Source organism: Coffea eugenioides, chromosome 10 (assembly GCF_003713205.1).
Source record: "Coffea eugenioides isolate CCC68of chromosome 10, Ceug_1.0, whole genome shotgun sequence".
Lineage (NCBI taxonomy): Eukaryota > Viridiplantae > Streptophyta > Magnoliopsida > Gentianales > Rubiaceae > Coffea > Coffea eugenioides.
In genome coordinates, this window is record NC_040044.1 from 480,819 (window position 1) to 495,236 (window position 14,418).

The 14,418-nt window shown below is 39.6% G+C and overlaps 2 protein-coding genes across 9 annotated transcripts; both read right to left on the bottom strand.

The window, feature by feature from the left end:
• Positions 1-369: 369 nt before the first annotated feature.
• LOC113750193 (protein NLP5-like) lies at positions 370-5,686 on the bottom strand. Of its 8 annotated transcripts, XM_027294165.1 has the most exons (6): positions 5,537-5,686; positions 3,794-4,980; positions 3,024-3,071; positions 2,683-2,929; positions 1,987-2,604; positions 370-1,480 (listed from the first exon to the last, which is right to left on the bottom strand). In XM_027294165.1, exons 2-6 carry the CDS (start codon positions 4,685-4,687, stop codon positions 588-590), a joined length of 2,700 nt encoding a protein of 899 aa, XP_027149966.1. In that variant the 5' UTR covers positions 4,688-4,980; positions 5,537-5,686; the 3' UTR covers positions 370-587. The 8 variants fall into 8 exon arrangements, with proteins under 8 accessions (XP_027149966.1, XP_027149964.1, XP_027149962.1 ...); XM_027294163.1 differs by having other exon boundaries at positions 1,987-2,929; positions 3,794-4,818; XM_027294161.1 differs by having other exon boundaries at positions 1,987-2,929; positions 3,794-4,904.
• A 3,047-nt stretch (positions 5,687-8,733) lies between these two features.
• Positions 8,734-14,209, bottom strand: LOC113749382 (catalase). Its single transcript, XM_027293092.1, has 8 exons — positions 14,175-14,209; positions 13,716-13,812; positions 12,181-12,458; positions 10,754-11,530; positions 10,030-10,119; positions 9,139-9,206; positions 8,956-9,049; positions 8,734-8,841 (listed from the first exon to the last, which is right to left on the bottom strand). Exons 1-8 carry the CDS (start codon positions 14,187-14,189, stop codon positions 8,782-8,784), a joined length of 1,479 nt encoding a protein of 492 aa, XP_027148893.1. The 5' UTR covers positions 14,190-14,209; the 3' UTR covers positions 8,734-8,781.
• Between the last annotated feature and the right edge of the window lie 209 nt (positions 14,210-14,418).

Here is a 14,418-nt window from a genome sequence, read left to right on the forward strand (position 1 = left end):
TGACTTTGTCATCTTTGATGCAACCCGGGACAAGATTATATACCTAACAGCTATTATACTTTCAACGACGGTTCACCGTAAAATCACAAGCAGCTTGTGGCCGTGTCTGATTTGTATGTATGGAAGCCGTGAGTCTGTTAGTTCGGCTGGCTTTTATGCATAATACCGCACTCCTGGACAAATAACGACTCAGAACACAAATCTCTTTTGAATGTTATTTTTTTGTGTTGATTGGGCTTTGCGGTGCAGCCAGAGAACCCCTTCGTCTGTTTTTCCAACTGAACAAAAACAACTTAGACTTGCCCTGCAGAATTAATTGCTGTAAAGCAGAATTAATCAGCAGTAATTGGGAGGAAATGCAGAATCACGTATTCCAGGAAGCGTTGATAGCTTCAACGAAACTGTATATTATTTTGGCAGGTCAAAAACCGCTACCAAGTTCGTTCGTGCGTAATTAATCTATCAAACATAAAGGGACTAAAGATGATGGTCAAGATTTGGACTCAAATCCTTAATTCCACCAGCGGATGGAAATATGCACCTCTAAACAGGAGGCTATTTGTACATTGATTCCTGCTAAATACTTTTCAACTTATATCACAGCTTCTACTGCCTGAAGGACTTCCATGCAGCGGGTGAGAAGCACAAAGAAAAGACAGCTTTACTGTCTGGCTCTGAGATGATCGACAAATATCTAAACACTCCTCAAGATCAGCATCGCATGTCAATAGTATCCATTCAGAGTCATCATCCATGTACTTGAGCTGAAATCCAGTGGTGTCATCTACACCAAATCTCCCAGAAACTTCCCTTAAGAGATCCCTGTATCCCCAGTTATTCAGCATACGAAACCTAATTTTCTCTTCCCCATACGTGACCTTTATTCTCAGTGTAGTTCCTTCGCGAGACATCCAACTGGTTTCTTTTGGCGCAGGAGGAAGATTTTCTGGGTCAGGATGCTCTGTAAATGATACATGACTATGGGATCTTGGCAGGAACTTTGGTCCGTCACTTGGCAAATCCAGCTGTGCATCACTTCTAACCCTCTTCAGCATAAAACCGGTTGAGTTGTTTTTAACTAAGTCTTCCTGCCCAGAAATTTTAAGGGTGTGTGGATGTGGTTGCGTTCCGGTTGAACAACACTGACTAGAACTGGAACTATGACTGCAGGAAGATGAAGGTGACTTGGATGCAGAAGCACGAGGACTCAACGTGCTTGCCTCAGGCTGCGTGTTTAAGGAGATTGGATGATCACTTGAGTTGAAGCATGAAAAGGGAGCTGCTGTCGTTAAGTTTGGAGATGCAAGCTCTGGAAAGTTTGTGTAGAAGGACTCGATTTGTAAAGAACCTGATGCACCTTGCACTGAATCAATCACACGTTGAATTTTCTGCAAGGAATGACCAACCTTCTTGATCTTCCGAGAAGGCCAACGCTTAATCCCATGTTGTCTGCATATCCTCTTCAAAGTGGTGGGACAAACTGAAAAGGCAAGAAAAACTGAAGGATGAATAATAAGAATATTAGGAGAACCAAGTGAAACATCGCAGCTTCCTTATCCCACATTATGTGAAGTTTCTAAAACATCTTGGCGAGTTGCTTGGGAGGCTATAAAAGTTGTTAAAGCTACAACAGTTAACTAAAAGTATCGCCATCTTTAGTGATACAGATACATTCCCAGTTAGATGCCAAACTACTAGCAATCTCAGCTCGAAGGGAAGGGGAATACTTGTGATTCACTCCTAAGCTAAACCTGAGGGGCTGTAGACCATAATTTTTGTGTGTAAATGTGTAATTATACAGTGCAACATAAGCAAGATCGTCATTCCAGGACAATATATCCATGCAAAATATTATCTCGTAGACCATAAAATGGACAATAAATCCACACATAACATACAATTATAAATATATGAAATGAAATATCTACCCGACACTACAACAAATAAGGTGTTTCTCACGTAAGACCCCTGAACAACAATGCTTACCACCAATATTCCTTGCAGCATCTTTTAGACTACCGGCAAAATACTGCCGAAGCATCTGTAAAGTAATAGTTTTCTCAGCCTTGGCACCCCTTTTTTCAGCTGTTTTAGAGACATCCAGCAAGCTACATTGTCCTCTAGTAAGGCTGTCACCACACATACTAATATCAGGCAGGGATTGCCTAGCCGCTGAGAATTTTCCAGATAGCATTTCTGCGGGTTTTGCATTCTGAATTTTTGATGCAACAACAGCAGTTTCCTCAACCTCTGCACGCCGGGAAGTCCAAAATGACCTTTGAGAAGCCATCGCTGAATGTCTGTGTTCTGTTTTTGACATTTCTTCACCAAACTTGATATATGACGGGATTGATACTCCACCTGAAGGCACAGAATTTTCTTCCAGCAACTCTTTGTCAGTAATAACTCGTAATCCCCGGCAAAATTTCTGAATGATAAGGGACAATGAACTAAGCATTTTCTGATGCTCTTCAGTGTCTTTACAATCCACGGGTAGAAAGAACTCCAGAACAAAGTCGGTTGAACCACTGTAGATGCTTCTCAAACGTATTGCTACAGCAGCACAGAGGCCAAATATCCTTGCATGGTGAGAAAGGGGGTAATCTGTCTTAGTAAAAGTTGTTATATCAGGTGAAAAGCATGGTTGGTTAGTTGTGAATGCTCTACCAACAATGCCCTGACCTTTTAATAAGTGGTGCTCTGAGCATGCATCACTAAAACCTTGAACATGGGAATCAGCAATGTAACAAGCAGAATCCACCGTGGAAACACAGCGAACAAGGTTTTCATCAGAGTGCCTGCACCCCCCCTTGCCTTGTTTGATGCAAGGAACCCAAGTCTGAGCTAAGGGCAAACTATACGTCCCACATGCTGCTCTTAGAATCTCTTGGATCTCCGGCAATGCAGATTGGTAGGAAAAATCACATGCCTGCTAAAGTATAACGGTTCATATAACAACTGAAAAGTACCAGAAATCCTCAGATCAAAGGAATATAAGCAATTCTATGTACTCTGCCAATTACCTTGCTATTCTGGGCGCCTGAAACATCAGAGCTCCTGAGATTGACAGCCTTTGAACAAGAAGTTAGTGGTAGATCAGAAATTAAGAAAGCTGCCTCAGTGCTTAATTTACTTCACTTTCATAAAAACTGGCAAGGGTATTTTATTATATTCCAAGATTAAAGCTTCAAAGAGAACCTCAACACATAGCTAATGAATGTTTCTCCATTATTTTCACTATTTTATCAAGTCAAAAAAGTAGATGACAATCTAGAAGTGAACAAATATGACTTGAACACACAAAAGTCACTTCCTAAAGTCTCATTTGGATGCTTAAGAAATTATGTACAATTGCTGCAACAAACAAGCTGCATTCCTGCAGCAGTTAAATTTTGGAAATCCTTATATAAAGCAACTAATTAGAAAAATTGGAGAAAGTGAGAGGAAAAACTATTCCTTGTTTCCCTTGATAAAAAAGAATGAGCAAATCTAAACAGGTGGATCATAAACCATGTTAAGAAGGAAGTTTAACAAGGGGAAATAGAAATTTATCTTAAATAGACAAAAAAATAGCTTTAGTGATGTATTCCAGCACTAGGCTTCAGTCCGTTGAGTGATGCATGACCAATAGCAAGATCAAATGTCTACATTCTTAATCCAGGTGGTGCATGTCTAAGCTTACATCAAAGTTCAAATTTAGTTTAAACTCTTATCAGCATAAGAACTAAGGCTTCAGAACAACGTGAAAGTAAGTGTTCAAAGTACAGTTGTAAATGTAAGCAAAAAATCAGACCTGAAGAGCTCTGCAGACACTTTCAAGCTCTGGACGATAGTTGATCTTTTGGGTGGTCAAGACAACTTCAATCACTCCCAAGCAATTGCGACTACCTTGTTCAAAGATTGGAACTGCGAGCGTCCCACGAACATCATACTGCTGCGCATGACCAACGCGCGGGTATTCATCCGTCCTAAAGAACTGAACATCAGGAGTCCATTCAGGAACTCTACCCATAAAAACACGGCCAGGCAATCCAACACTCTCCTTTAAGTCCTCCTCAGTGGAGAATTGATAGTTCACCGATACGTTCCTGTAAGAGGCAAGCCTCGGGCAATTAAGGTCTAGTGAGAAAGGTTGATCATTGGTAGTCAGCACGCGTCTGCCACCCTTGTTTACAGGTACCCAAATTTGAATAAGAGCATTCTTATCTCCAGCCCAATCCTTCATATAACCAAGTGCCTTAATCAGTCTGTCCATCACAGAAGTTGAAGCCCTAGGTCCAATCCACAACCTCCTACTCAGCGCAGAACTTTCAGCTGAAAAGTTCCCAGATAGACTCGGAGAACATACAGCATTGCCGTCTTGAGACTCTGATTTAGCAGAATTTCTCCCTTGGGATGGACTAGCTGACAGATTCTCAGAAAAAGATAACCTTTGCCTCTCTTCTTCAGTGCTCTTTAACGGGTTGGATTCGCCATTAATGGCTTCCAAAATTGGCCAAGTAAACGAAGCATCAAAGAGAGCATTGAAGTCAGAGGGGCTATCGCTCAAGAGTTCAGGTCCCTCAGTGGTCTCCAACCAACATCCTTCTAATAACAACTCATCCATGCAATCCAAATCTACAAGGGAATCAGACCCTTCAGCTCCCGAGATGGTATTCTGAGTGGATACATTTCCATATTCATTCATAGCTACAATCTTTCTTCAAAAATTCAATATTTGCATCCCCCAGGATCCAATTTCAGGAACTAAGCAAGGGCACAGTAGCCCAAAGACTGCCTGATTTAGAAGCTATGCGTTTGCAGAACCCCAAAAGCAACCTGTCAGAAGCAAAATGCTGTTGAACAAGTAGCGGTGCAGATCCAATTTGAATCTTTAAAGAAGAATCTGAAAGGGAAGTCTGCTCCTGTGGTTGATTTCAATTTGTTTAGGAAGATTTGAAATAAGAAATTGGTGTATATATCAAGTTGGATTAATTCCCGCTGCCATGCATATGAAGAATGAGTCAGAGAAGAAGACGAGAATTAAAATGTAGCCGAATCTCTGAAAAACAGATGTAGATAGTACTAGAAAACAAGGGAAGAAACACGCGGTTCTATTGCTATAAAGAGATCTTCCAACAAAGTTAGAGAAATCAGAAATTTTTTTTTTTTTCAGCAGTTCGAGATTCTTACGTTGGCATCATGTGAGTGAGAGACGCAGAGAGCGAGGAAAGGAGATGTACTGAGAAGAAAGAAGTAAAAGTAAAATCCCATCCCATCCCCATCCCATGAGTGACAGTACAAAAGTTTATTGACCCATAGATATCGCAGACCACAAGTAGAGAAAATAAAATAAAACCAAAATAAGACAAAAAAGCACCAAAAGAGGCAGAGCAAGTCACTACTGACTGACTAGGGGGAAAGAAAGGGAAAAAAAAAGAGAGATTCTTGGATATTCCAAGTCGGGTGTTGGAGCCCAGCCCCTGGCTGGTGGGTCTTTCTCTTCCTTATCTACTACTATTATGCAAAAGGATTTGAGATGCACGAAAGAGAAAACCTTCTTCTTGTTCTTGTGTGTGGCTGTCCTCCCAGGTGCAGCAAACTACAACATCAGCAACACGGGCGGCCTCGGTCTAAGTAAGTAAGTAAATAGGGAGCTAATAATTCTAACTGCACCCCCAGATTCCCTCCACAATTCATTTTAATCTCTTCCGCTCTCCCCATCCAACATCAGATTCTGTTTATCTATCTATTCTATTGTATGCAGTTGAAATGGGAGTTCTCTCTGCGTATCGAGGACCTGATCATGTTAAATTTCGGTATCGAGGAAAGATTCTCCCCCAGACAGACCCACTCACCACCACAGCATAATAAATGAAAGCCCCACCAAAACTTCCCGCGGGGTAAAGTCAACCGCCGTTGCAGGATGCGGGAACTGACGCATACTGCACAAACTCCAGCTTGGGTAGGGTAAACACCCAAAAAGGTCAAACAAAGGGGGTTTGCAATTTGACCAAAGACAAAAAAAAAAAAAAAAGGAGGCTACCTGATTCGGTGAGCCTATTATTTTGAGATGCTTGTCATCCTACTAAAACTACTTTTTAATCTCATCTCTATCTATATATTTTTATAATAATTTCTAATTTAGAATTTCCAAATAGATACATTAACATCATCATCAATTCACACTAACTATTTTTGGGAGGTCAAAATCCCGAAATACACAAAATTTGAAACGGACCGGGAAAGCACTGAATTGAGGTGGTACGGGGTTCATTCAAAGTAGTATATATATATAGTACTGGGTAAAAATGATTGAAAGCAGACACCGGGCCCCCCATTTAGGATTCTCCTCGTCCTTCCCTCCTGCTTATTCCGGCGTGGTACCTAGTACTGAAACACTACTACTATTTCTGGCGTCTTAAATTTGTCAAACCAAAACCAACCAGCCTAGCAGCATGTATGTACATGCTGTGGAAATCACATACTACACCAAAGTCACCGGGTTTTGTGGGGTCAATCAAGGAAAAAGGACGGAGAGGTTACAAAAATCAAATTGAAATTGTATAAACTGTGGTTATTGTATCAAAAAAGAATATTCATGTAATGACTGATTGTACGAGCAAGCGGTGTAGGTGTTCCACTTGCACACGACACGGGAAAGCATAGTACTACCTACGACTGTAGTGTGGGAGGGAGCATTATATCAGCCATATCTGAGAGATTTACGATAAATAATCTCAAACGACAGTTTTGACCAGATTTTCTTCTTCATCATCTTTATAAAGGAAAGAAAGAAAAAATTTTTTAAAAAAATTGCAGGGATGACAGCTCAATCGTCAAGGACCCGACTTAAAGAGGACCCACTAACTCTCTTCATGTTTCCACACTCTACACTCTACATAGAAAATTTATTATTTTTTTTAAAAAAAAAAAAAAAAAGAAGAAGAAGAGAGAGAGGCGGAGGACGACCACGAAAAAAAAGTGTCGTCCAGAGTGGAGTTTCTTGTCTTTGCATTGTTAGGAAAATAGAAGTAATATTAACTACAACAACAAAAATGGTTTCGACATGAAAATTCACTTTTCTTAAGGAAATTTGATCCCACTATTTTATTACCGGGTTTGCTTTGCTGCAATTCCCTCTACCAGAATTTTTACACAGTAGTATGCAGAAATTCTCCCAAAAACGGTTTAGAGAATACTGTTTTGAACGAAATAGAAGAATAGTAAAAAAGAAGTAAATGTGAGGCCTCTGTTATTTGGACACTATTATTTAGAACGTTCAGATATCCCAAAAGAAATGTCATGTCTTTTGGAAACGTATTTTTTCATGAAACGTATTTCCTACAACCCAAATTGAATTGAATAGGTGTGTACTTGACTATAAACCTCTTCCATTTTTCACATCCTTTCAATGTGAGATTCATCCCTAACTATAACTATTTCCAACATACGTTACTAATCGTTTTCGCTGAATAGCCAGCCATTGAAACTGGGTAGGCCTCCGGCTTTCTTGCTCTATTTCCTTGGTGGCCACAGAGTTTAGCAGCGTACTCGATCGACTCTTTTCCTTATATTCTTGAACATCTAACTTATGTTCCAAACTCAGCTCCATGAATGGACTTAGAACTTGGCCCTTGTTTATTTATATCTAATAAAATTATGCCAGAATTACTTTTGGTCAATACGAGGCATAGGATCATTGTCGCCGCCGCCAACGAGGGCGAATTTCGCAATGGTAGTCGGCATTAGACATACGTAAGATACATATATATATTTATATATATACCAACTGGAAAGTCACTTTGAAAAAACTACTAGTAGTATAATAATATATGTAATGGGACAACCACAAGTGACAGGCATGCATCGGAGCTTTGTAAAATACGAGTTTAAGACGCTAGGGTCATCTCCTGCAGGCAATGCCCGCTCACAGGCTAGCCTTCCCACTTCTAACGAATACTTTTTCACTTTGATGCGTTATTGCGCTCTCCCCCCCTGCATGGATCACTTTTGACTTTGATGCTTTTTCATTGCGGTCTCCACTTGCATGGATCACAACCCGAAAGTGTGTGTGTGTATATATATATATACATAAAACAACTACAGTTCCACAGCAGCTCCGGGAATTAATCAAAAGCTGCGTCACTGCACACTAGCGTCATTTCCTCCCCCCACTAAGCCAAGAAAAAGAGAGGGAGAAGACGGTTCCGCCTTACATGGCAGCACCAAAACTGTCGAGGGCATCCCTACCCAAATACCAACCATTCAGAGCGCCCTCCCAACCTCATTGGCAGAACGGCTGGATGTGGGGTTGAGAGTTGCATACATGAAGGTCGCAATTGGGGACAAGCTGCGGGTATGCCAACCATAAATTACCTTCACAACTACTTGATCCCCAAAATATATACTCCTTGAAAAATGCCACAAGAGCATCTTCCAGGTATATTGGCAGTCGCCCAAAGGACACGAGCGGGCAATGTCAAATCTATTCACATAAGTTATCCTCCACAATTCAATGGAGGAGGACAATTGTTCTTTTGGTTTGGGGGCTGGGGGGGCGGGGTGGTGGTGGGGGGGCTGGAGGAAGATGCATGATCAAGTAAATCCTCGCACAGAGAACTGTTATTTATTTAACACCGGTACATAATTTCAGTTTAAACCAGACATGGAAGCCTGTTCGGTACATAATACAACACACTGACTGAAGCACACTGAAGGACACCATCAACCTCTCCGAGAACAAACATTCCCTATCAACACACTCCCTAGCTGGTAAACCACCAGGAACATTTATGGCCTTCACATTGTTGGTCTTACATTGAGACGAGTAGCTATTTTCTGACCAAGAGATTTGTCAGCCTGCAAGACAATCAAGTACTGAATCAGCAAAACCTACATTTTTTTCCCAAGGTTAGACTACTACAGATGCAAGTTAGATAAAAACAGGGAGGTATGTAGACATGAAAATCAGACCTGAGACCAGTATGAAATCCAAATACTGCGGATCTCATGGGTGACTCGTGCATCAGATAAAGCATCAACCCATCGGCAGATAAATCTCTCTTGCCTGAGGAACACAGATCAATCAGAACTCCAGAAACATGAAACACATACCATCAGTCAAAGAGCCATTAAGCAGTAAGCACCAAGAAATACCTGTCAGGTGCCCAGGATCTGTATCTCTCTCCTGGTTGCTTGAAGTTGTTCTCCTTCTGAATCACACACTGCAATAAACAAAAAAATTTAAAAAAAAATAAATAAGCCACATATTTTAGGGTCACATCATATCATAGTTCACCAATCCAAAGGTCCAGCAGGACCAAAGACAATTCCAAAATTCAATGAGAAATTCCAATCCATCAGCTAAGAACAAGGCACTTGAGGAGAAGGCATGGAGACCTCCAAAGATCCCATGCAAGAAAAGAAACTATAGCAAGCAACATTAGCAGAAAAAGCAATAGCTCAATGGCTGGCATCCATAGTTTGCTCACAGGAAAACAGATAATGTCACGTTCAAGAAAGGGAGTAACTTCTACTCGTTAATGTTCAGTATATCGCTTCAAAGGAGGACAGTTTGCAGCAGAGCAACTAAGGGCCTGTTCTCAAATAATTCCAAATACCTGATTTTAGCTTTTGATTCTTAAGAAGTTAGTTCTCTCTGTTGTCAATTGCCTTTTAAAACCTGCTTTTGGCTTTTTTGGGGCAAAATAGATGAAAATCAGAAGCGGCAAAACAGCTGCTTTTGGTACCAATTCTGCTTCTGAAAACTAGAAGCGATTGAGAACAAACCATAAAATTCAAGACCTTTTTATCACTTTCTTCCTCCTACTCATCTACATGCCCACTCTCCTATTTTAGGAGAGAGGAGGGGAAGGGAGGGGAGAAGCAAAGATTATGTATCGTCTATTCGTCAAATCCCAAGATGAAGTTATTAAGGCAACCGATTTCCGCAGATTTGATTAACTGCGTAAAGTTATCAATTTTTTTCCATAGTTCCTTCATCTAGATTCAAAAAAGTTCAATTTTTTCCTACTCATAGAAACTCACCTTGTCACGCTTTCCACTCAGGACAGGAGGGGGGATGGGATGCCTCTCAGCATGACGAACAGGATCGTACCTTGAAGGGAAATAATTGACCTGAAAAAATATTGAACAAAAAAGTTTAGTACAACTAAGCATAAGATTAGCACATTTTAACTCCCATTCACAAAGTCCCTAAGCCAAAAAAAAAAAAACCTGAAGTGATTTTATTGTAAAGCAACCACACAACAAAGTTTGAAAAAAGGAATGGGTACTACTTCTGGCATTTTTTCATTTTTCAAACTGTCCTCTATGCCTTGAGTCATGACCAATATGTTATAAGATAGCTTTCCACTCAACTCTTATTTACCCACTAATTCTTCATAACCTATTTATTTCACACATAGAATTTCCATTTTCACAGTACATAAAAATGAAGAACATCGATCTATCTGTCGGTGACTTCTTATCTCCAATCTTGAACATCTACAAGTTTTCATATCAACCACCAAGTTTATATTCACAACCACCTCATGTCACAAAAATGGTATCTAATGAAAAGTTACTTTATACCAGCAACCGGTCATAGATAATTATATTTACTAAATCACATAAAATGTAACCTTAAATGCTGAGTTGAACCAGGAAGCTAACTGGTATAAAGAACAAGCAGGATGTCCTCAAAATGAAGACCAAATTAGAGAACGACGCATAATTTGTGGTTCATTATTACCAAAAGAGGGATCAGTACCTCTTCATCCCGGTGCATGAAGTTCATGAAACCATCATGGTGATTGTTGTGATGAGCACACTTGGGAGCATTTGCTGGAAGCTGCAGATAGTTCGGGCCAAGACGGTGTCGCTGGGTATCAGCATATGAGAATATGCGAGTCTGGAGCAGCTTGTCATCTGAATAATATATTCCAGGTACAATAATAGCAGGGCAAAATGCAAGCTGCTCGTTCTCAGCAAAGAAGTTGTCAATATTCTTGTTCAATACCAACCGGCCCACAGGTTGCAAAGGCAAAATATCTTCAGGCCAGGTCTTGCTTACATCAAGCGGATCAAAATCAAACCGATCTTCATGATCAGGATCCATAATCTGGATAAAAAGTTTCCACTCCGGATAGTTTCCAGCAGCAATTGAGTCATAGAGATCCTGGGTAGCATGGCTATGATTTGATCCTCCAACCTTAATAGCTTCTTCCTCCAACAGGCTCTTCACTCCACAGGTTGGCTTCCAGTGGAACTTCACATAACTAGCTTTTCCAGCCTTGTCGATCAGAGTGTAAGTATTGACGCCAAAGCCTTCCATATGCCTGTAATCTTGTGGAATGCCGACATCATCAAAGAGGAAAGTAAACATATGCAAGCTCTCAGGATGATGGGAGAAAAAATCAAGGATTCTCCAATTCTCCTGGATGTGGGACTTTGGATTCGGTTTCAGAGCATGGACCATATCTGGGAATTTCATTCCATCACGAACAAAAAAGACAGGGAAATTGTTTCCCACCAAATCGAAATTACCCTATCCAGATGCACAAAGCAACCATCAGCAGCTTATCAAGAGTTACCAAGAAATGCAGACCAAGAACTAAATAAAACACCAACCACATAATCCAAGTCCCCTAAGATCATCTATTGTGCCCGGAAAGCTTATGTTCCTAGTTGTGGTGCTTACAAGTTAATTGAATGGATAAGCTGCATCTTGCTACTAAATCAACATACGCTTTCAGAAGGGGAAGCTCCCAATTTTCAGAATGCCAAAGTGTGCTAAGTGTGGGGTGGAGGGCAACAAAGTTAGGACAACTATTATTTGTGTTTTATTCACATCCATATGTGTTGAATTTGAGAACTTCAATGCCATGGAATACCAAAGGAAGGCTTCACAATGGTTGGCTAAGTGGCAAAAAGTATAAATTGCTAGAATGACACGTTCAATTCAGGAGCTGTACATCATGCAAATTCAGCTCTTCAAAATCCTGTGATTGTCTCTAAGCACAGCTCGTTTCCATTACTTTCCAGATATGCGACAAAGAGGCTTGACATGTTAACTAAACAACACATGTCAGTGGCTTTCTGCTGATTTAATTCTTAATATGTGCGCAGCATATGAATCCACCTAGTTGACTGACGGATTAGCAGAACTATTTTCTGAAGGAAAACAACAGAACTTACCTCCCTAGTGTAAAATTTCACAGCAAAACCTCGGGGGTCCCTGAGGGTTTCAGGACTTCCACGCTCATGAATAACAGTTGAGAAACGGACAATGACAGGTGTCTGAACTCCTGGAGCACGAAGAAAATCAGCACAAGTGAGATTAGAAATGTCATGAGTGACCTCAAAGAAGCCCTTGGCACTGGCTCCCCTTGCATGAACTACACGCTCCGGAATCCGTTCACGGTCGAAATTTGCAAGTTTCTCCACCAAATGATAATCCTCGAGAAGAACCGGACCTGGCATATGAAGAAGACGAAAAGCTAAATACTTGTAATCACAAAATGCCATATTAAAATAAATGGATAATTTCAGAAACCTCCCTGAGGTTTCTGACAATTTTACTGAACTCCCTTGAGGTTTAAAAAATTACATATACCTTCCTTATCATTTAAAATGACAATTTTACTCTTAAATATTTTAATGAAATCCCCTTATTTGGTATGCTTAATGCTTAAAATTATTTTTTCATTCTTTTCCTTCTTATTCCTTTTTTTAAGTTTTCGCTAATAAAACTATAGAACTACCACTATTGCCTCTAGTTTCTATTATAACCAAATGTCGAACTAGTGATATTTTTTGACGAGTTAATTTTATATGCTATCCAATGTTTTTGTTGATCTTTGTTTTCTATTTTTTGGTATTAAAATTAACAATAAATCAAAAAGAAATGGCCTAAAAGCACTATTAAATTATGATAATTGCACTACTCCAAAAATTCATAAATTATAAATGAATTATTTCAACATTTTCTTTTCTATCTTATAAATCTAAATCTACAATAAAATACCATCAAAAGTATCATATCATAGTAATAAAATTATTATTATAGTTGTTTATAGTAAATATGGACATGAAAATTTTGGCACCTTTTCCTTATAATTATACTAAATAATCTTATAATTATATAGGGAAATAAATTAAAAATCATTAAACAAGGGCATTTTTGGGTATTCATTTAAAAAACTGACCAAGTCAATATTATTTTAAGGTTTTGTTACTAAAACTATCAAATCAAGGGAGGTAAGTGTAATTTTCCAAACCATAGGGGAGCTCAGTGAAATTGTCAAAAACCTCGGGGGAGGTTTCTGAAATTATCCCTAAAATAAACCAGGTGGTTGTCACAATAAGGTTTCAATATCAGAATATTAAAATTAAAAACTAATTGTATGTCTACATTCAGGACTTCTTAACGTATGTATTTCATTAAATAACAGGAACTTTCTGATAAAGACCTCATGGCATTTAGGATATAGAGGAAACAAATAGATATAGGTAAAACCAAAATGAGTTTTGTGAATTTTGTATTCTTCAAGCTACTGCATCTAATGAGTAAGAAATAACAGCAAGTCATAACACATGATTCAATCCCAAAATAAACCAAATAATGACATTTCTAACAATAAGAGATTCAATGCGAAACGGGGGATAAAATTGCATAAACAATAAGAATCTTTAGATCGTAGAAAAGAAAGGAAAGAATACAGTAAAAGCACCTCTGGTTCCAACGGTGAGAGAGGAGTTATTGTTCCAGACGGGGGCACCAGAATTGGTTGTCCAGAAGGGAGAATTGAAAGCACTCGATGGCCGATACTACACAAATCACAAAGGACCAAATACAAACTCTCCAATCATTAGAAATAACTAAAACACGCTAAACCTCAGCGTTACTATAAAAGATAGGAAGTTTGGAATTTTCACCGAAAAAAAAAATTGAGATTTTCATTTTATCTAATCGAGTGAGAGCTAAGCATAAAAAAGTTAAAATGGAAGCTAAGAATTACGAAATTTTTTCTCAGAATTGATTGCTGGCGAAAGAAAAAAAAATGAGTTGCTCAGAAATCCGTGATGGCCATGGAAAGCGGCAAAATTAGACCTCGACTTCGACTTCAAAAATGAACGAATTCAACATCAGCTCGTCCAAATTGCATGAACGGAAGGTGCAGATATATTACCTTGCATGGATCCATTGCTACAGCCAGCGAGGGGGGGGGGGAAGGGGACGGGGGCGGTGGGTGGCGATAGATTTTTGGCTGGGGATAAAGCAAGTCGGGAAGGCGGATGGCAATCACCGTCTTTCAACAAAAACAAAAGACCCACCTATTTATTTATAAAATTAGGAGTGGGTCCCGTCCCGAGGCTCGCATTTCTAGCTTATCCACTACCTAGTACCCAGTGCCCAATTCAAGAGCCAATCCT